The sequence below is a fragment of the Melanostigma gelatinosum genome (genome assembly GCF_949748355.1).
Source record: "Melanostigma gelatinosum genome assembly, chromosome: 21".
NCBI lineage: Eukaryota > Metazoa > Chordata > Actinopteri > Perciformes > Zoarcidae > Melanostigma > Melanostigma gelatinosum.
In genome coordinates, this window is record NC_136654.1 from 20,593,870 (window position 1) to 20,616,304 (window position 22,435).

Consider the following 22,435-nt stretch of genomic DNA (forward strand, 5'->3'; position numbering starts at 1 on the left):
CCCCTCTGTACCCCTTAAAAATGTTTTTCTCCTGTCAGAATCGAGGCTTTCTTGGTTCTTACGAAAGCAGCTGCCAGCAAAGCCAAGAGGACCATCTGGCACAAGCTGTATGCATGTGTAGATACGAACAAACACTTGTCACACTCCAAGGTAGACACACACGGGCATACAACTACTCTTTGACCTCATGAATCTAAGTGTTTTGCGTGCATGGACTCAATGGACCCTCTTTATTTATGAGAAATATATGGTTTGCACAAACGACCTGCATCACCCGTTGACTTGATTTTTGCTACCAACTGACCCTTTTAGGACTGTGTTTGTATAAATGGTGGCCAAAGTGCACTTCAAACAAAAAAATATAATCAATGTGAAAGAGAGATAATCACATCGTCAAACGGCATGTGTCTGTGTTTTGTTCTGCTGTTCCAGGTTTGTGCGATAAAACAGCATCACTCACAGTACAAACATTAGGAGAAATATAGTAACTGTACTCTCTAATACAGGCCGGTATTTCACCTGACTTAAATCTACCGTGGCAGGCTTTTTATAAATTGATGCTGTTATTTTACGCTGAGCTCATGTAGCCAGCCAGTCCTCTGAGGGCTTGATTGAATGAAAAGAGCACAGCACAGCCAAACATCTGCAGCTTGCATAACCAAAGGCCCAGCCAGTGGGAAACAGGACAATCACTCATTTTCAGCCAAAATAATTGCAGCTGGAATTTGGCCAGAGGCAACATTTCATAATCATGAAGATTGGCTGAGAAACTCTATACGATACACGCCGCCAGGCTTCTGCATGCGTTCTATATTTTTAGGGCAGTATAGGGGTAAATGAAAGGTCATGATTCCAGCGAGACTCGGTTTCTTGTTTTCATGTGGTGTGAAACTTAAGTTTTAAGTGGGATTAGGCAAACAACCTCATTGTTAAATACACTGCTTTGGGGCTTTAAAGAAGGCAATGATATAACAGTGAAGTAGTGGTTCGTCCACTCACCGAAAAATGATTTTGCAATTTAAATAGATTGTACCAATGTAGTTTACAAACTGAAAAGACTTGATGACACAGATTAAATATTGTGGAGACTGCACCAAGTTAATTGCATCACTTAAGATGTTTTTAAAAACAAATGAGTTATTTCTAGCACACTCCAGAACTATTGCTGTGTGTCTGACATCACTGTGTCCGTTTGCTGACTGTTTTACATTTGGTCCCATTCTCATCCCTCTCAGTCAGGTCATCGATTGGTGTCTTTAATGCAACTGGTTGAACTGAATCTTGAGAAATATGAATGAATTCAATGTGCCGTCATTCTGTAGTTGCCTCGTGTAGCCGCTGTTTAGTAAAAATGACGTCGTCTCAATTTAATAGGTCAAAAAAACACACAAAATGAATTAAAAATCTCTTCATTCTACTACATTAATTAGTTAACAATGAACACACTTCGGAAAAATACTGATATAACTCAATTGTATTAAAGCTAGGGTTGGTAATCTTGAAAAACTTGCAAAAGTACACGAGATGTTTTTAAATATCCAACCGAAAAACCTAGCCCAGTGTTGCAAACTCTTTCTAATGATAGTGGCTAGCACGTTAGCTCCAGCAGTCGCTAAACCTAGCGAGAAAGTCAGCAACACTGAAAGCTCCTCCCTTCGGGCCTCCCTCCAAAAACACTCCCTCAAAATGATTGTCATGAATGGAAGAACATGGCGTCGTCCTCACAGCCGTTAAGCTAGCAGCCCAATGAGAGCGGAGTACGCACAGGCAGGTGAATGGACGGCTTTATTGCAGCCCCGCGACAGCCACAGATACTGGATCTTGTTTTTCCAGAGCATTTGATTCATTGATTGCTGTCAGGATGGAATGAGAATTTCAACAAAAATATAAAAAAATGTTTGTGAAGATCACCAACCCTACTTGTGAACTAGAAAACTAAATATTGGAACTATCAGAAATATGTAATTATTCATCATATTCCTCAATATTTGTCTTGCCTCTGTTTTTCCTCTCTCACCCGCTAACACCCAACTCATTTCTCCTGCTGTGAAATGAGCTGCTTTGATTTGTCTCCAAGCCACACACACACACACACACACACACACACACACACACACACACACACACACACACACACACACACACACACACACACACACACACACACACACACACACACACACCTTTTGTAGTTCTCCCTTGATTAGCTCGCCTTAATCCCTCTGACAAAAGCTCGTAGGGAACTCCTCATCTTGCCAGCCTGCCAGCAGCTAACCAGACAGTGCACTCAGTTAATAATAGCCAGCCATCTTTGTTTTGGGCTTTGTTCCCAGGCAACCAAGTCCAACTAATTGGCCAATTTCCAGTTCTGGGACAGATACCTCTATGATGATGGAGATCTAATTAGAGCACACAGGTGAAGACTGCTCACACATTTGCCTGTGCCGTTATGGCTCTGAATAACACCGCTGCCAGTGGCTGACATTATTTCGGTACATCCGCCTCCGTAGCAACAACAACAACAAGGATAGAGCAGTGGTCATACCTAACACTTGGAAGTTAGGCTACCTGAGGCAAAGGAAACTGGATATAATGTCTCCTGCTTGCTGAAATTGCTCATCAATACGTGTTGGGATACCACATTGGATATTTGACTAATTGGAACAGAAGGCTACTGGTGTAAGTCCAGTACCTGGGCTAGTGGTTGGACTTAAGTATCGCTAAGGTGTCCCAGTGTCATGTATAGGGATAACTAAGTGGATTGGTGAAACCAACCTGAACCACTGAGGTAGTCTATTGTTGCCACCGTTGTTTCTTCAGTGTTGTGTCCACATGTTTGTGGGGATTTGGGTACCAAAGACGTCGTTGGTCTCGAGCATCCTTTCACACCCTCTCCTGGCGTAGGCAACCCGACATTTCACCTGAGGACAGCCCAACTCTCTCACTTGTCGCCCGATATAAAATGATCTGAGTAAGACATACTACTTACCCATCTTGTCCATTGGCAAATTTGAATGCAGCATGAATGTCTTCTGCTTCCAAGTGTGGCCAACACTCAAATACTGATGACTGAATCATCTCAGACACATGCGATTAATGAGCGTATGAAACCAGTTAACTGCATAGAATGAAATGAATAGTGTAATCCTGCTGTTTTACATCAGTGTTTAGTAATATCCACCTGGATTCGACCAAACCTGACTTTTTTCCCCGAAAACAGAATCCAAAGTTCTGCGACTTTGTGGACAAACAGACTGGACACAAGACCAAATGCATGCTCACTTTCCCTCTGATGGCTGACAAAGAGTGCTTTGGAGTCATCATGGCACGAAACAAAATAGGAGCTGACTCGTTCTCTGCAGAGGATGAGACGGTAAGAGAATATACACTCAGACAGCCAGTGATTTACTGAGTGAGCTGGAACAGGGTTATGTTTTAGACACTCTTTCAGTCATAAACTAACTTGAATTTGAGCAGCTAAAGTACACCATATGTTTTAGGACTGGATATTAAAAAGCCTGAAATTTGCAAATAAAGATTGCTGCAATTACATCTCCCCAGTAGGGTGTAAAACCCTCCAATTATGTCAGTGGGAGCCAATCAGACCTGAGTGAACTGATTTGGCTGCTTTTGAACATTCGACTTGAATAAAGGTGTAATGATCTAAACTGTGAATATGTTATCTCTTTAGAATATAAAGGAAAACATCCATACGGTTACTTAGAATCAGTAAACTCCCACCGGGGCAAAGGATAAACTGGGACAGATGGAAATTATGTTTTCACCGACTCTTGAGGTTATAATGTTCATCCAAGCAACTGAAAGAGAGAGAAAGGAGATCTAGAGAGAGGCAGAAAGGATGCAAATGCTTTAACAGCTAAGGTGCAAAACGGCTGAAACTTCGGTGTTCTTTGTGTGTCGGTTTGTACTTGTCTTTCTCTTTACATATTATCTCCGAAAAGTTTTACGAAAAACACAAATGTTTGTGTAATTTGCGTAAAGATTAGCCAAAAGTGGACTTAAAAGACCTTCTGAAGTTTGACTTGCAAGAAAGACTTGTATTCATGTCAATGTTTTATTGATCCATCAAATTAAAATGTAATTCTCAGGATACGGCAAACGCCCAACGTGTTATTTTACAGTTCGCAGTTCACTGTTCATGACAAATCCCGACTTTGCTGTGGGAAATGTCGCCATATGGAACCATGCTTCTTCAGCAGTCTTTAATCTGCTGTTGTGTGTTGATGAACCCTCTAATCTCATTTGGTCATTAGCTCTTCCACAAGTACATGAACTTTGCCCAAGTCATCACCCTGCAGCATTACACATCCTACATGTTCAACGTGGAGTCCAGAAGGAGTCAGGTAAACTGAACTTCCCACCATTAGGCGTCGATGAAAACTCTTGTCCCTGTTATTTACCTGTTGGTGTTTCTAATGCACTGAACAGAGCTCATACTACATGCCACAGCTAAACATTTAATCAGTCACATGCATCGCTTGTTCTTTCTCTCGTAGGTGCTTCTCTGGTCGGCCAGTAAAGTGTTTGAGGAGTTGACAGACATTGAGAGACAGTTCCACAAAGCGCTCTACACTGCCTACATTTGCCATTGCCTACATTTCCAACAACTCCACCGGGAAGGAAATCGTGATGTATGTACCTGATTCAAGCCCAAGATAATACAGCTAACAAAATGTATTTGCGGGAAGATTCGTGAAACAGAAGACAACTTGCATCATCAGCAGCAGGGCGTCCTATTGCCCTACCTGACTGTCTGTCTCTCTAGCACCTCCAGGGCCATGATGATGACAGGTTGTGACTTGTCAGCTATCACCAAACCCTGGGAGGTACAGAGCAAGGTGGGTGGCCTTCACAGCCTTCAGAACAGAAACTGTTCCGCACAGCTACCCAAGATGCAGTGTGGTTTCATCGACTTCGTATGCTCATTTGTGTACAAGGTAAGAAACAGCTTTTTACGTTTGCACAACAGAAAAAATGAGGAGTATGATTATTATACACACTGAAAAGGGAGGTGATGGTTTCAAGATGGATCTCAAGGCGAGAAAATGGATTTTGCAAGAAGGGAGTCTGGCCTGTGCTCTGTGTTGCAACAATTTATCTGTAACTGCTGGAATTTAAACACAGCCACAGGCCAAGAGGGGCATAACAATTTAATCCAGCTCCTATCTGATTTTGGTTTCCAGCAAAGCACCATAAAAAACATATTTTGCCCACGAGTTGTTTTGATTCAGTGTCAATCCAATACATTTTTATACTTTCAAGGAGCGCAAGCTCTACAAATGTAAAATATAAAAGTAACTAACTCAAGTCATTAACCTCACCCCGAGGCCCTAGTTTGAAGTGTGACTTCTATTTTCCAAGGCTATAACATTTATTTCCGAGCTCACCTCCGACTGTGCAAAGTGTGACGCCTGCTGCGTATGATAAACTGTTGAAAAGACAGAGAGGCGTAGATTCAACCCAGTGGTAATAGAGCACTTTGTAGACGGGAACAGAAAACAGCATGCACGCCAGATCTATAATCGTAGAAAATTACCAGAGAGTGAAATCATTTCTCACACTGTTGTTAACTTTACAGAGGTGTTGTTGTAGCTTCAACCACCTTAGGTTGGATGACAGGATGTAGAGCAAAGAACCTGTTGAACCCAGCTGGCCCCAAGAGGAATGCCAGCTCACTGTTTTTCAGGATGGTATCTGGACAAGAAGACACACGTCCATAGAAATCAAGATGTGCCAGTCGTCCCTGCGGACTTCTGGTCTAAAAGGGAAATGATGTATTTGCAACACCAACATTTCCCTTCCTTGTGGACAACATATTTGCACCCAGGGTGTTCTTCACCAGGAGTTCTCCAGGTTCCACAAAGAGATCCAGCCCATGTGTGATGGTCTGAACAACAACAGGGCGCAATGGAACGGGCAGGCTGAGGTTTACACTGCAAAGATGAAGGTCATTGAGGACCAGAAGAAGAAACTGGAAGAAGATGAAGCCAAGAAAGGTATAAAAGAAAAATCTGTGAGAATTGGTGCAGTTGATGGCCTGATGGAAGATCAAGATCCTGTTTTAATACTTCTTTCTATTTGTGTGTGTTTATCAAGCCGGTGGAGATGCAAAGTCAAAGACCTGCACCGTCTGCTAAGTTCCTACGGTGCTTGGATCTGGACTGACGCGGTCCGGTTAGGACTCATCTAGCCTATTCTGGTCTGACAACTAGTCTAGTCGGCGCTTGACTAGGCCAGCTCGGTCTGGTCTGATCGACACCAGAGTAGTTCTCTCTGGTTAGGTGCTGTCCGCTCTGGTGCGGTCTAGTCCAGCCCTATTTGGTCTGGTCTGGTTCAGTGTAGCCTACTTTAGTCTCGTGTATTCAAGTCTGGTCTGCGGTCCCGGTTGCAGTCAGCCTTACTATTCTCCAAGGAGGGAAGAGTCAGCAACATCACCAAGAAGTAATGTTGGGACTGCGAGAGAAGCCTGTTTGACTCAGAAGACGTGATGTATTTGAAACTTCCTCCTTCAGGCAACCAAGAACTTAAAAAAAAAATATATATACATGGACAACGTATATTTCCCTTATTTCCGTTTTCACACAGCGTTCCCATTGGCAGTCGGTTAGCACACGGTACAGTAGTACTGTAGGTTGCACAATGCACTTAGCTGCTGCTGTTTGGAATTTTCAATGAGAGAGAGAGTAGAATTAATTTTAAACTGACTAATTCTACCTTTTTTTTTTTTTTTTTTGAAAAGCCACAGAAGAAACAAAGCTTTGCATTTTAAAAAGTTGTTGTTCTTTGGGATTCATGAATTCCTCCCAGGACATTCACAAGGGCCCTAAATGGGTGCCATGTGAAGGCAAGAATCTTTAACCGGGATAACAGATGCTGACAGCACAATCGATCAACTGTAAATGCATCCAGGTGTACAAGTACAGCCAAAGGGGCCAAATCACATCCCACCGCCACTCGAAAACAACCGACCGTTATTACTCAATGTACAATTCACGACACTTGACCACCTGTTAGCTAAACACTGCCATGAATCATTCCTCCTGAGAAAGCAGAGAAGTTAAAACAAGACAGACAGAGCAGAAAGAAGTCAAGATACTGTCTTTATTTAAGCCGATAGGCTCTTTACTATCACTAAAGAAAACGCTATTTCAATTCATCGTTTCCCTTGCACAGGAGAGTACTCTGCAAAATATACCAAGTGTAGATTCAATTGACGAGAGAAAACTTAAAGTTTAGGCAATTCTTACACATTAAAACAAGACTAGCAGCCAAGTGTGAGGTCCCTCCAGCGTTCTTGGAGGCTGACATAGGAGGGTCATCAGCTGACTGACCTCACCTGGGCTTTAGGCTGTAAACGCTGGCCCGTTTGCTCTCCGTTTCTCCCGTCCCACAGCTTACATGTAAGCTGCATCGCTTCATTTCGGTCTGCACTTTCATCGCCGACATGGCTGCTGCGCACACTCAATTGCTCATTTGTGATGACCTTTTGTTTTAATTGTTTTACTCGTTTTAATTATAACCTTGCATGGAACTCGCTCCTCGTCACGTTCCCGTAACAAAGTTGTGACAAATGGCTCTGCGTTGAGCTAAAATGCTGATGTCAGCGTGCTTACATGCTCACAATGACATCGATAACGTGCTGATTTTAAAACGGGCATACGGTTTGCCATGTTCCCGTCAGCATGTTGGCATCTCAACTTTTGACAAATACTAAATGTACAGCTGAGGCGGATGGGAATGTCAAGGAACTGTTCACAGAGGCTATTTTTAAGCGCAGGTGTAAATAATGAAACTAACGATGAAACTATTTACAATGATTTTTCTCCGTGATAGCGGTGCGATTGACAGACTCGTAGAACCAAAGACGTATGCAGGGTAAACCTCGTGTTTATTTCCGCAGCAGTCCTGAAACATACAATCAAATAAAGCAACAAGTACACAAGACTCGATACAGAACATGATGTCAGTGGGCCGCAGGAGGAAGCGTAGTCACAGCAGGGCTCCCGCTGATACCGGCAGAGTCAAAGAAACATGTCTTCAAAGTAATCATCAAACTCCTCCTCCCTAGAAACGACGAACAAAATGAGAGGGAAATGTTAGTTCCTTCCATGCACAGTGCTGACACGGACTCTTGAATACATTGTACGTGTGGCCCCTGACAAACTGGATGCCTTGGTGCATGAGTCTTGTTCATATAGTAAATAAAAACTGATTAATATATCTTTCTCATATCAATTCCCATGTCAGAAGAAGCTTAACAGGGGCAGGTTAAAAGTTAAGCGACTTTCAGTTCAGAACTGCTTTGTGTCGAGTATCTCAGTGGTCTACCTTTGTGCTATAATTGAGATCAGTAACACATGTAGGCTAAGTGGTAAAGACTGCCTGTGGTGGTTTTACAGCAGCTTACTGGGTGAGATTTAATCTGCACATTAGCTGGTAACCTCACCTTGACTTCTCCTCTACTGCAGGGGCGGGTCCTCGCCAGTGGTCGCCATCCGATTGGCCCCCTGGTTCATCCCCAGCTTCAGAGTCTAGCAGTGTGAGATTCAGAGAGCTGTCAGTCCCACTTTGAGGACGGAACAACTCGGGCGAACAATTTGCAATTGTTCATTCAGGGCTTCCCTTTTCGCCTCACACAGCAGGGATTATTTTTGACCGGCTCAGTTTTTGCTGAGAAATGAAGTCTTGAATTAACCAATTAAGATTTGAATCATTTATAAATGGTAGATTCGTTTCGTCGGCCCCTATAAAGTTCCCTTCCATCACCTTCAACTTCCGAACCTTCCCTGAACGTATCGCTCACAAAGAAGGAAGGAAAGACACGGGGTAACAGACATATTTCATTTCACTCTGCTCAAAGTGAAGGGCAAAATGACAAGGAAAAAAGAAAAAACACGTCCAGAGGAATGGGGAAAAAAAAAAAAAGCAGACCTGCAGTCTGTCTATTACCTACAGGGCTAATGGATGTGTTTTCACAAAGGGTTGTCAAGGTGTTTTCACTCAAGTTTAGAGGAGTGTCCCGGCCCAGAAGCCTGGGGAGTAGATCAACTGCCCAATGTGTGTGTGGGTGTGTGTGTGTGTGTGTGTGTGTGTGTGTGAGAGAGAGTTATGAACGCTACCTTTGTCCGAGTCCTTCAACTCCTCTGAGCTGCTAGAAGAGCCGGAGGGATCTTGAATAGAAACAGAGAGTTACAGAATAACATGCGTTTTACTCAAAAGGGAGTCGTTATAAAATAATCATGTCAAATGCAAAAGAAAAATGATGTAATTTCCAAGAACAAAACATAAACAAGGCTGCTCCCACAGGCTGTTCTCATCTGATGAGATTACTGCCCTAATTAATGGGACACTATATTTGGCCAGAAGAGGACGGGAGTTTTACTTCTGTGTCTCTTGCGTTTGTGCTTTCTGGAGTGTGAAGACGACCTCTTCCTCTTCTTCTCCTTCTTCATCTTCTGCGGTGGCTCCTGGTTCTCGTCCGACACCTTTTTAGCCTTTGCTTTCACCTCCTTCCGCCTACAAACAGACCCACACTTTGAACAAACAGCATTCAGAATACAAAGCAGCAAATTACAGCGCTCATTTGTAAGGCAAGCGACAACCTTCAGGACCAAAGGCACTTCCAGAGGCGCATGAATGGATCTTGGCGTGACTTTTTATACAGATGAAGGCTTTCCATACACTTTGTTACGAAGTCTGCTGGAACACTCAAAGGGGATTTTAAAAAAGATTCTCAATCTGCATCAACACAGTCAGATGTGTCAAGATTCCACTTACAATTGAAAATGCGATATTTAATAATAATAACTGGCAAGAAGGTCAAACAGGAGACATTAATACAAATTTAAATCCTAAACCCCTGCATGCTGGAAAATAATGTAAGTTGGGCTGTCTGTCTGTGGTGACCTGCCCCGCTTACTGCAGACCAGCGCATACTGTCCACAATCTGTAAAATCACTCATTAAAAAGATCAACATCGAGAAGTACTTACTTGTGGTGGTAATTGAGTTTGAACGAGCATTCAGGACATAATCCTACAATAGAAACAACATGGCATCATCAATAGCAACTCAAATATGATAGTGTTTGTGGAAATTCTTTTATTGTTTTTAATGTAATTATTATTAATTATTTTTACAGTAATTATAAGGGTGCTGTGAGATTAATTCTTGCAAGTTTTATACTTTTTCATCCTCTATTATAAGATGAATTTGGTAGGAAATGTGGAAAAAAAAAAGTTTGTAATTTTAGAGTGGACATATTTGCATGTATATAAATGTGTGTAGACATTTTACTCAAGACAACCTGCTTTTATATATGGAAACCTCCTCCATGATGTAATTCTGGTAAATAATTCCTAATTAAAACAAAAGCGAAGAGGTCCGAGGACATAACCCTGTGGAGCTCCTGTGTTACTTTGTCACAAAGATGACGCTCTATAATGACATTTATAATACGACACTGAGGTATGAAACTTTGTAGAATTCAAATGCTTAGCTGTTTTGAGAAATGTATTCATTAAATCACAACAGTGCAACATCTTCCCTATCCATTACATTGCTCAGCTGTGCTTTGTTAAATTCGCCAGATTATGTTTCATCACTGTCACAACCTATGGGACTGATCAAAAATGTGACTTCTTCTTCTTCTTATTAATGCCATTTTCCAAAATGTCTGGATATCACCTGTTACACTAGCTTATTCAAAGAGCGTTGTCATTCCCTGCCTCACTGAGCTCACGATGACTGCTGGGTCCTCCAATTACGGTAATTATTCCAACAGGATTTTATTCAGTACGATACCTGAAGGAGGATTATTATGAGCCGGGTCTTAAAACCCCCCACTCGGCTCCAGCCACACAGACACGCACACCTTTAAGAAAGAACGAGCAGAGATAGTGAAAACAAACCAATGTGTGTTTTAGCTTACGGAGTTTGACCAGCGCATTTTTCTTCTCGCCGTGTTCCACGTAGGCAAAGTTCACCTCCCAGCTCTTGAGGCCTTCCTGCTTCTCGCAGCGTTTATTTCCACACTCGAACTGACCTGGAAGACAAAAGAGCACATGTGCCGTATACAGATATGCGTATATTTGAAAGACATTCACATGATATTTCAGCCATCTAGCTGTTATTTACACCAATTTGCGATGTACGCAAGAAAATAGATTTCGTATTTGTTGTTAATCAATTGGTAAAAGGTTTAAGATCAGACAAGCCACAGAACCCTGACAGTGAGTGTACAAATATTATTGTGTTTGGCATAGAAAAAAAGAAGGAAAGAAAGAAAATATGCAAGTAGAACAAAATGGTATCGCAGAAAAAGCAAATGTTTTATTTTAGGATTATGAGATGCAGACTTTAAATCTCCAAAGGCTTCCGATTCTGTCAGGCAACCTTGAAACCGCGCTGCTCTCCTTTGTCTCCCTCTGTGTCTATCTCCAGCCCCCCCCCCCCCGGCTCCTTCTCATCTCCCTTTCTTTGCCTCACCTCATCCCCTCAGGCCTCCCCTCCAGCCGCTGCACAGCCTCTTATCCCGAGAGGAGCTTAAGGTGGCATTGATCTGGTCTCTGGGGTTCCCTCGGAGTAACAGAGCGAGTGCGTCAGCACGGTCCATTCTTGGCGCAGGAGCGAGAAATGCTCCTTACTCGGGAGAGTGGAAAGGATGCCTTCCCTCACCTGCCTGAGACCGAGACTGTGATAACATCCAGGGGACGTGACGCTGGATGGCGGTCTGCGTCACGCCGTGGCTTTGGGCCACTGGGGCCATACGGCAGACTTTCTCCTCGCATGCGTCATTAGACTATGACGTCAGCTAAATAAAGACACTCCCGGCTCAAGTCCTTGGCTGTGATTAGGTTGACTGAGATTATTTTTGGAGGACCTGAAACTCTATCAAGTAAAAGAATCTGAACAAATGTGTTCATCGTTGAAATTATGTTGAATAAATATTCCAGTGCAGCTCGAAAGCAGAATATTGAGCTGGACTTGTACTTATTGTTCTGGACTAAATGATACCACATGGCTTACTTTAAACATTTAACATTATTGCAATGATACCCCATGACCCTTTAACATATTGTATTTCAAACTCAATGGCAGCGACTCTACAGTTTATTTTTCTAACTGAAAACTAACCACAGTGCAACAAACTGCATTCAAACAATTAACACTATTAATGTCTGTTAGATTCATCCTGAGGGGGCCATGAATGTCTCGACCAAATTTGATGTCATTGCAATTTAATCTTTTTTTAGTTATTTCACTCAAAACTACAAAAATGTCAACGTCGCGGTGGGGCTACGGAGATAATTATAATATATAAGGACCATGAGTGTCTGTCCATCCAATAGTTGAGATATTCAGCAATATGAACTCACAAAAAGTTCTAACTCTCTGCATCACATCAGAAATTCAATGAAATACCTCTGATATTCTTACACACAGCAGCTTTTATCTGTAAAGAGAGGAGGTAAAAGCCTGGAGTGAGACACTGACTCCCTTCGTTGCTGCAGAGAAGCAGCTCAGAGTCGATTACAAAAGAATAAGATGTACTGTATTGTACAGTCGACAGAAATGTGTTTCTAGGAAACTTCTTTGTCGAAATAAATGTCAAGAACTGAATACAATCAAGGTCAGGATAGAGATTCTGACTCCCTGGTCCCACATGAATGCTAATAAGCTGTTCTATGAAGACAGAGCCACACGTCACTACAATAAAAACAATTGGCGTTACAACAAAGCCCCTCTGTACGGGGGGTCTCTGTTATGATCGCCACTGTTTGCTTCACGAGGATGGGGAATCCTCGCACATCAGGTGATCCTCACGTGCGCCATGAAAAGAGCTGTAAACTCATTCAGAAAGGAAACGACTGTCCTACGTCAATGGTGGCTAATGCCACCAGATGGCTACTTGATGAACATTCGCTGGATGACGTCAGAGAGCAGTGACCACCTGAGCCGTCGCTCTCACTACGCATTCACTCTTAAGTCAAGTTGATTGTAAACACTGTGGATGTATTTCTTACATGACACCAGCTGACTTTGAAAAAGAATCTTATTTAAAAGGAATGATTTGACATTTTTTGGAAGCTACACCCAGGAAGTCAGTTGGCTTAGCTTAGCTTAGCATAAAGGCTGGAACTGGGGGGGAAATAGACAAAAAGTAACAAAATTCGCTGCACAAACCAGGCGGCAACCTCCGGTTCTGGTGAGTGAAGCCGATGCGTCTTAAAACGTGCGTTCTCTCTACTGGCCAGCAGGGGGCGACTCATCTGGTTGCAACAAGAAGTCAGATTGTATAGAAGTCTATGAGAGAATAACTACGTTCACTTGATTTATTACCTCAGTAAACATGGTAAACATGAGCTTTCACTCGCGAGTTTCAAGTCTTCTTCAATACAGCACGATGTTCATTGAGTCAATTATAATCCTATTCAGAGTAAAATAGAAACCCAGAACTATTTCTTGTGTCCTTTAAGTGCAGACTCAAAGATCTGGTAGAAAGCTGCATTCATGTGGGAATAGTTGTGCCATTGAGCTGGAGAATTCAGTGCTGTTTTGCAGTCATCTCTTGATACTCCCCCTCCCACCTCGGGGTCGACCACCTTCAATAGATTCTCAGCCTGTGGGAAACACTGAACAATCCACACTAACTGCCCCCAGGCAGATCTTTCAAACAAGGAGGAAGTAACTGGCATCCAAAAGTCTGATACTCTCTCCAACCACAAAGTCCCACCTCTGACTCTGGATCAGATTTAGCCTTTTTATGTCCATCTTTGCCCATTGGCAAGCAGTTCAGACGACTGGCCTGAAGTTCACTACTCTTTTCTATTTTGCAGCTTGTATTCACTTCCCGGCATCCTGTTAACAAAGTAGACTAAAGAGCATTACATAGTACTAAGATTATGTATCATAGGGTTTGTGTCCAAAGACCTGCATTGCCCCTACTACTGAGAAATACTGATATTTCATTTTAAAGAGCAATGCCCAATACACGGTCACAGAGACACTCATTAAAACAATAAGAACAGAGAAGCTGGCAGTCTCTATTGTTAGACTGGCAAACTCTGTAAGCGTTGTGGGCTATGGGCTAATGAGCCATCACTTCAAACACTTAAAATACACTCAGTTACTGTTCAGAGGCTGATTTATTTCGTCTGGCACAACAAAGCCCAGGATTTCCTTACAAAATACAAATCCCGTCTACATCGGAACCCAGGCCGCGCTGAAGCGGTTGTTTAAAGCCACTTTAGAGGATCTCACCTTCAAATTGGGCGATCGCTTCCATTTTTATTCAAAAACAGGGAAAGTCAGGGAAACTGGTGACAAAATTGTAACTCCACCATTTGTTAGCAGACTAACTGCAGTATCTGAACCTGACATCTATGGATGGAGCAGAGGTAGGAATAATAATTAAAAAATGCAAAAAATAAATACACGGGTTATAAAAGAAACAAAATGACATCAGCGAGTCAATAACTTATAGAACTATAATGTCACAGTGTGGTTTTAAAGTTGCCCCATAAAGGCAATGGCAGCAGAGGTGGGTCACATGTGATTCCTGCACCGCCAGTGAGCGTGTGGTGCACAGCATGTTAAAACCATGTTTTAAAGAAAGGACATTTCAAGTCAAGTAAATGTTCTTTGACAGAAGGCCTACCAAGAACTGCTTTTGGCCTTTGACCCCCTTTGACCAGCAAGACTAAAGCGCAGAAGGGAAACGCACAGAAAAACAACATGGAATGAAGCGTGTCCTGCACCCCTAAAAGACACATTTGATTTCTCCGATTACGGAAATCATAGGCCCCTTTTCTGTTTGTTTTGTGGGCGGAGCATAGGTGAAAGCAGAATAATTCACTGAACATGTTCGTTTTTCACAACATTAGAGTTCCTCTCAGTATTTACAGTCACTCACTCTCCGAGACCGCTAGTGTTACTTGAGGAAGTTAACGTTTACCACTGGGACCATACTAGCTGACCCCTACGCCACTGGCAGTCTACTTCACCAGGAGAAGGGTTCAGATGGGAGCTCCAGAGAACCCGGCTCGCCAGTTAGTTAGCTAGCATGTCCATCTCCAGAGCGGGCTAGTTAGCTAGCTAGTCTCTGGAGCTTCCACCGGCCCTCCCCGCCTGGAGAAGAGGGAGGCAGAGGGTCCACAGACTCAGCGGCAGTGCTAGCTGGTGGGCTCATTTTCTGTAACAAGGATAATTCTAGCATGAAAGCATGGTGAAAATAGCAAGCTAGCTAAGTAGCCAGCCGTCCTCTACTTAACTTGCTAAAATTCTGTCATATTTTGATGTTTGATGGTTGCAGAAAATAGGCCCAACAGCGAGACGCAATGTGAGTTGTTGACCACTAGTAGCGCCGTAGAGCCATGGTTTTGTCCAGCAGGTGGTCCCCGATTTGTAGTGGATTTACAGTTTTCAATGCAAATATTCTATGAGGAAGAAAATACATTCAACGTGTTTGTTAGACCTCGAGAATACACAGAATGCGTAAAAAAACAGATTTTAATTGTAACTTGATTTGTTTACAAAAAAAGGCTCCAGCAGGCACATTTTAAGGTGTGTTTAGAGGCGTTTCTTTTATAGCTCAAAGACTTAATTCTCTTTCTGGACCACACACAGAAAGGGAAGAGGGTATATCTCTTCTTTCAGGATTCCTAGAGATACAGGGAAATACAGGCCTTCTGGGGGAGGATATTTGATTCTTATCGAATGCACTTGATTCAAGAACACAATCTTTTTCTTCCAGTTCTCCTTCATGTTCAAGAACAAAACATTTAGAAAGAAGGAAGCCTTTCAGTGCTGCATCTTCCTTCGTCCCATATCACACCGTGGCCATGAAAAGAAAGGTCAGCGCTCTTTGTAATCCACCGGATTGGGTGAAGAGTAGACAGCCTTACCTAATACCAACATGACCCGAGGTGCACAGACAGCAGGAAATGATTAGTGGATGAGTTCCGAAAAAGGCGCCTGTGTCAGAGCGGAAGTGCAGTGCCCCTTTATCAGGAGATGCAGGCTCAGTTTAATTGGGAGAAAAAAGCACTGTTTAGTGTTTAATGTATCTGTAGTCAAAAGGTGGATCGTGGTCTAATGACAAGCACCACACCAGAACCTGGACGAACAACATTTAATCCAGGTGTAACTAATTGAACAATAAAGCCTTCTGGGTGATGCGATAAACACTTCTCACGCCTTTTACTTGCAACATTAACACTTTTGACTTTCAGTTAGCACAAGCTTTTTCCTCGCCATCTGATTGTGGACCTTGGGTCTACTTTACAGGATTAGATTAGTATTGATTTCACTGGAGAGTTCAGTGTCCCGTGCGCTAAATACTGCTTAAGAAGTATTTCTGTGGGAATCATTAATGTAAACAAATCACAGACGTGACAGTTGAAGTGAAGTGCCTCTGACCTGATCTAATCCCACTTCCTGTACAGTGTTACTACAGGGGGTGAACTGTGAACTGACCAGGATTACACCGTCTTAATCTGGAACAATATATTGGCTTTCTCAGAAATACTGTGTATACCTGTGAGGCTGCATTGATGTAAACATAAGCAAATTATTCAAATGTAAAAGTGCGTGCGTGTCTCACGGCATACCAGTGAGTTGCAGAGGCAGGTTTATCCTCGACTGGTATTGTGCCTCCAGGTAAACCTATAAATATCTGGCACTGTCACACGAAGGAGCAGGAGACAGAGAGGTGTTGTACTAATCCTGAACAATTAACCATCAAAGCGCTGCCAATCTGTCAAAGTAGGCTCCGTCACCAGTGCAAAGGTAGAATGAGGTTTCTCTTTCGCTGTGAGACATAATAAACCAACAGTATTAGCTTTTGGGGGAGCGTCTGTGTGAATGAAGTGATCCATCGATAACTGATTGGCGGAGAGTGTTCCCAAAAACAAAAAACGAACAACTCAAGCAAAAGGCAACGAGTCAAAGTAAAATGAAAGGAGCCTCGAGAGTCCTGTGTTGGGACGTGTCCTCTGAATGTTTTGTACCGCTCGATAAATCTCTATCGCCATCTAGTGGAGGAGGTTGGGAACTGTTTTATGGGCACGTTGGCAGGAGAAACCTTAGATGTGTCCTAAATCCATTCTACATACTATTTCTATACAGAATGTACGACACACTGATCATCATAGAATACCGTTTTAAAAGGTGGCATACAAAAAAAAAATCTGCATACTTACCTGCTTTGTACGAACAGTAAATTACGGAATACAGGAATACAGTGCATACTGTATGTATGGATTTGTAAATACCTTCGTTAAGTAAAGGTGACTGTTCAGTTAACGAGAATGTTTTCAGAGTTCCTGTGAGTAAGAGAACTATAGAATGTAAATATTATACTGCATAGTGCACAAAATAATGGAAAAAAACGTGAATAAACTCAAAAGGATAGGAGAATGTCCTACCTTTGCCAGAAACCACTTCATTCTCAGTCCGCCAACGAAATCCAAACTGTTGGGCACAAATTGAATAAGACAGACACAGAGCATAAATAATAGTCTTACCTCATGAATCTTAAATCAAGCACAATAAGCTTAATTGAAGGAATCCCACCATAACTGAATTTAACCAGAACAGTCATTAGCATGTAATTGCATTTGTTTAAGTGGAAGAATTCATTGTGTTACAGTCTGAACTCTGAGCGACAGAAATAAAAATCTTATTGGCCAAATGTGAAACCTTGTTAGAGGATTTGAACGGCTTCAATGCATATCTTTATGTAAATATTGTTTTTGAGAATGTATTCTAGTGGAAGGGTACTTTGCATTCACATTTACTGTAAATATAAGTCTGTACTGTAAATACAATTCTGTCGTCAAGTCATTTCATTATGTGTCCCTAGTGGGCAATTTGTGCTGCAGCAGAAATAAAAAAAACACCTAAAAACAAACAATATAACTTGGAACCATGCAGCAGATGAGTCGTTCAAGCTCCTCTGAAGCAGACTTTAAGTGCACAGCGCTATAGGGCTGGTATGTACAGTATGTACGGCATGTACAGTATGTACACGAGCATCAACGAACAGATGATACAGTCGCTAGTGTTCCTGCCTGTTCGCTCCCATAGCACGCTCTCTGTGATTCATCTGCATGCTGTCACTCCTCATTCAGCCAACACCACCGACCAACATGCGACTACACTTGTGTGTGAATGATGCAACTCATCACTGCATTTGGAATCAGTAACAAATATGAATAATGTGTGAGGACATCTGAATTATGTCATTTTGAGTCAACTGGACTGACGGTGTCAGTTTGAACTTTAGTGCCTCAACTTGTTTTTGTATTTATTTATGAATGCATTTATTATATTATTACTATTCTTATTATTATTTGCTGAGACTTCTCTCTTCTTCTTTATTATCACTGCTTTTCGTTCTGCCCTTTTGCATCAATAATAATAATAATAATAATGATAAGTAAAAAAACTATTCTGCCTCTAATTATCATTATCGGTCAATTGGGGAATACTGTATTATACAAGTATGTCACCTATCTGAGATTTGGCAACTTCACAGTCACACATTGAGGCACAGCATCAATAAACCAAACCGTGCCTCTACGGAGCCGTAAGCACACAGCCCTCAGGTTCAACACATCAGTTTTAAAGCCTGGCCTCAAACCAGAATGGCCCAGTGGACACTAGAGGTGCCAAAACGCATCATAACCGTGAACATTTATCTAAAATGGCTCAGTGGTGGTGGGAGGTTGTGTCTGAGTTATAGAATGTTAGCCTTTGCTCATACTGTGATTTTGGATCCTGCCGAGTCCTGCCGAGTCCTGGCAGCAGTGCCTGGGATGGCTGAGCGGTCTATGCTCGCTTTATTATTGTCCTTCTCTACATTTTGTGCGTATAATAATCATAATAATGATGATAATAATTCTTAGCCACAACATTTGAATTACCAAAACAGGTGCAAGAAAATGAAAGATTTTCCTATTTTGTGTCGGAGGTATTTGTCCCATTACTTAACACTGTATGTTGATGAACAGCAGCCTCCTAATGAAGCACATAATACATACGTATGTGGTCATTTGGATTCCGTCAACCACATTTAAAAACTACAACATCCTTTACTTTGTTGTCTGAAACTGGCTTCTCATTCCAGCATTTTTCTGGTGCGGCAACAGCTGCTGTATTCAAAATAGTCCCTAATCAACAGGCATCATGAGCCACCTGCTACTGTATGTGCTGTCTAATTGTTTGATGTCGACTAAACGCCTACTGCTGCTGTATTTGCGTTTCAGCTGGCTAACGAATCACTCATCCCACCTTGTTTTCCTTGTATCTGCTGAGGTCAGCTATGCAGTACTCTTTAAACAGCTTGTCGTAATACTTCTTGGCGAGATCTTTCTCCCTGGAACAGAAGTAATGCAGAAGATAAGACACTCCCATCTGAAACAGGGCACTAATCAAAAGCACACTGAATATTACAGCAGCCTGTGTGGGGAGCTGGCGATGAGTGAGCACCATGTCATGTCCTCCTCGTCCTCGTCCCTCCAGAGGAAGCGATGATTCTCGCGCAGCACATCCAGATCGGTTTTGTCCGTGGCTCTGAGGGAAAGAAAAGATTCAATGAGAAGGCAGATCAGGAGAAACTGGTATGAATTGTTATTAGAAATGTTAAAACGCAATGCCAATGGTTAGCATATTCACATTAGTTTGAGCCTAGAGTGACAGCCGATGACATAACACTTACGCAGAGCGCTTGAAGTCGGCCATTTGTCCTCCATAATAAAGTATGTAGTCACCGACAAACTTCTTATGTCGCTCAAACTGAAGACAGTGCTTAAGGTCAGCTCACTTTGAATTGCAAACAAATCTTTAGATTTCAATGAAGGGAACTGAGCACTTGACCTCCATCAAATCTATTTTATGGTATAATTATTGTTGTATGATTGTTTGAACATATATTTATGGCAAAATGTCTGTAGTTTTATCAATCGGTGTTATCGTTATAAAAGGAACGTCATGAAAAAAACCCACCAAATTACAAATTATCAAAGGATACAGCATTCAGTGAGATCAGGTGAGCTCTTCTGTTCCTGGCCTCCTCTCTGAAAACAGAATTAGAAGAGTTATCTAAAAGATAAACAAGGATTAGATCATGTTGACGGCATATTTTGTTCATCTTCATCAAAGTATGGTTTAAAGAAAATAGTTTGTCAGGAGTGTAAATCAATGTTGAATGACTACAGTATATATATATATATATATATATATATATATATATATATATATATATATGTACAGACACACACATAAAATCAATAGCAATGTGAACACGTAAAGTGCATGTGACTGGAGAAGAATAACCATTATTTTTGAGATGAGCTATTAATATACACAACAGAAGTGAGCGGGAAGCTCTGCCATGATTATAGATAACACAAAAATGTAAAATAAAATGACTCATATACAGTTCATTCAAGTATTCAGACCCCTACATTTTTTTTAACATTTTGTTGAATTGCAGTCTTTTGCTAAAATTGTTTGTATTGTTTTTTACCACATCAATCTGCACTCAATACCCCTTAATAACAAGTGAAAACAGGGTTTTCTCTGAGCTTGGACACTTGAAATTTGGCACAGCTTTGAGATGTTCCTACACCTTGATTGGAGTCCACCTGTGGTAGATTAAATTGATTGGACATCATTTGGGAAGGCACACTTCCTGTGTATATAAGGTGTCTATGTAAAGTCTCACAGCTTCATCGGCATCAGAGCAAAAACCAAGCCTTGAGGTTGAAGGAACTGCCTGCAAGAGCACAAGAGACAAGATTGTGTCGAGGCACAGATCTGGGTAAGGCTCCAAAAAATAAAAAAAGGAGACAAAAACAGGTTCCCACTAGCATAGTGGCAGCCATGAAGTTTGGCACAACCGGGACTCTTTCTAGAGCTGGCCACCTGGCCAAACTGAGCAATCCAAAGGGGAGAAGATGTGACCATGGGCTTTAGGGTAGAGTGGCCAGACTCAAGCCTATCCTCCGTGAAACGCATGAAAGCGCCTCAAGAAGATGGTGACAAACAAGAATATCTGCCCTGATGAACCAGAGATTAAACTGGCCTGAAGACCGCCAGAAGATCCCCTCCCAAATCCAGGTGTTCGAAGCTTGTCACGTTCTACCCGAGAAGACTTGAAGCTGTGTTGCTACCAAAGGTGCTTCACTAAAGTATTTTTTTAAAATAAATTTGCAGAAATATCTACCATCCTGTTTTTGCTGAATCACTGTTTGGTATCAAGGGGGGAAAATGTATTGAAAGGATTTTAGCTAGATGTAAGTGAAGGGGTCTGAATGCATTGTATTTCACTGCTATTGTACAGTACCACCTGTCCAGTTCATTAGAGTGGAAACTCCGGTGAGCTTTCTGGGAGTGCCGATCTTTCTGGAATGGCTTCTGTAAGATTTCTTCCTCGTGTTTCCTGACAAAGGTTCAAATAAACACAGAAAGCTTGTTAGTGGACGAGGCTGTCCACCCACATCAGTGTATGTGTAAGCTACTGGAGACAAAGGTTTCTCCAAAATACAGTAGATCAGACTTTGAATGACTTCCTACACTGTTAAACTGTTTGTACAGCACAGACAAAACCCCATGTATTTATACTTATCATTGAATACATTTATAGATAATAACGAGCTTATGTATAAGTCTACAGTCGTAAAAGCTTACCTTTTAAGGCCTCTGTCTGAAGTCTCTCCCTGCCCATCATCATCACTGAAGTCCGAGTCATACCCGCCACTTCCGTGCACCTGAAACACAGCAACTCATTTCAGCCAAACCCGTATTATCTGCTTTTCGATGCCACAGAGCACAACAACTGTAAGGTGCCATTTTGGGCATTAATCGTTGGACTAAACGTGCAGCTAATCTAATGTGTGGTAAAATGTTGCTTTATGCTTCAAGCGTAAGTACAGCCAGCAACGCAGTGAGGAATCAAGAGAGTAACGTTCGCAGGCAACCCTGTGGGCAACTGGCTACTTTATCTTCATGCTAATGTTTCATGCTAACTGGCAAGTGACGAACACATTAAAAGCACTAAATGTTCCTCTGAACGTGTTTGTATCGGGGGTGGGAAAAAAAACCGGGTTTCGGCTTCAAAAGACACGTCACCTTCACAAGACTATCCATGACTTTCCTCACTTTTGTCCCCAGCTCACAAGTGTTTACAAAATGAAAAGTACGTCGCCATGTGATGACGTGGCCAGCAAATCGCGGCGCGATGACGTAGAGTGTAACTGCAGACATTATTCTGAGAGACTGAGCCGAGACGGGATGAAAATAAGTCTTCGTGTGCTTTGACATAAATATTAATACAGGAGTCGTCGGGGACACTTTGTGATTTCAAAATAAGATGCTGAAAACGAAATGTGTTCAATCTCTAGGCTAAGAAG

At 42.0% G+C, this 22,435-nt stretch overlaps 1 protein-coding gene across 1 annotated transcript; it reads right to left on the reverse strand.

The window, feature by feature from the left end:
• Positions 1 to 7,885: 7,885 nt before the first annotated feature.
• fra10ac1 (FRA10A associated CGG repeat 1) lies at positions 7,886 to 22,215 on the reverse strand. The gene is made up of 14 exons (XM_079293846.1): positions 22,155 to 22,215; positions 21,714 to 21,793; positions 21,373 to 21,465; positions 20,053 to 20,098; positions 19,741 to 19,817; positions 19,512 to 19,595; positions 19,314 to 19,398; positions 17,447 to 17,492; positions 10,951 to 11,064; positions 10,013 to 10,055; positions 9,404 to 9,537; positions 9,141 to 9,191; positions 8,468 to 8,552; positions 7,886 to 8,085 (listed from the first exon to the last, which is right to left on the reverse strand). Exons 1-14 carry the CDS (start codon positions 22,170 to 22,172, stop codon positions 8,043 to 8,045), a joined length of 999 nt encoding a protein of 332 aa, XP_079149972.1. The 5' UTR covers positions 22,173 to 22,215; the 3' UTR covers positions 7,886 to 8,042.
• Positions 22,216 to 22,435: the final 220 nt, after the last annotated feature.

Bases quoted from the DNA above. Each gene is read 5' to 3' on its own strand.
- fra10ac1 (XM_079293846.1), bottom strand. The intron at 19,399-19,511 runs GTGCTCACTCAT...CTTCTGTTCCAG, and splicing joins GACGAGGAGGACATGACATG to GGAGAAAGATCTCGCCAAGA. The intron at 9,538-10,012 runs GTAAGTACTTCT...GTCTGTTTGTAG, and splicing joins AAACTCAATTACCACCACAA to GCGGAAGGAGGTGAAAGCAA.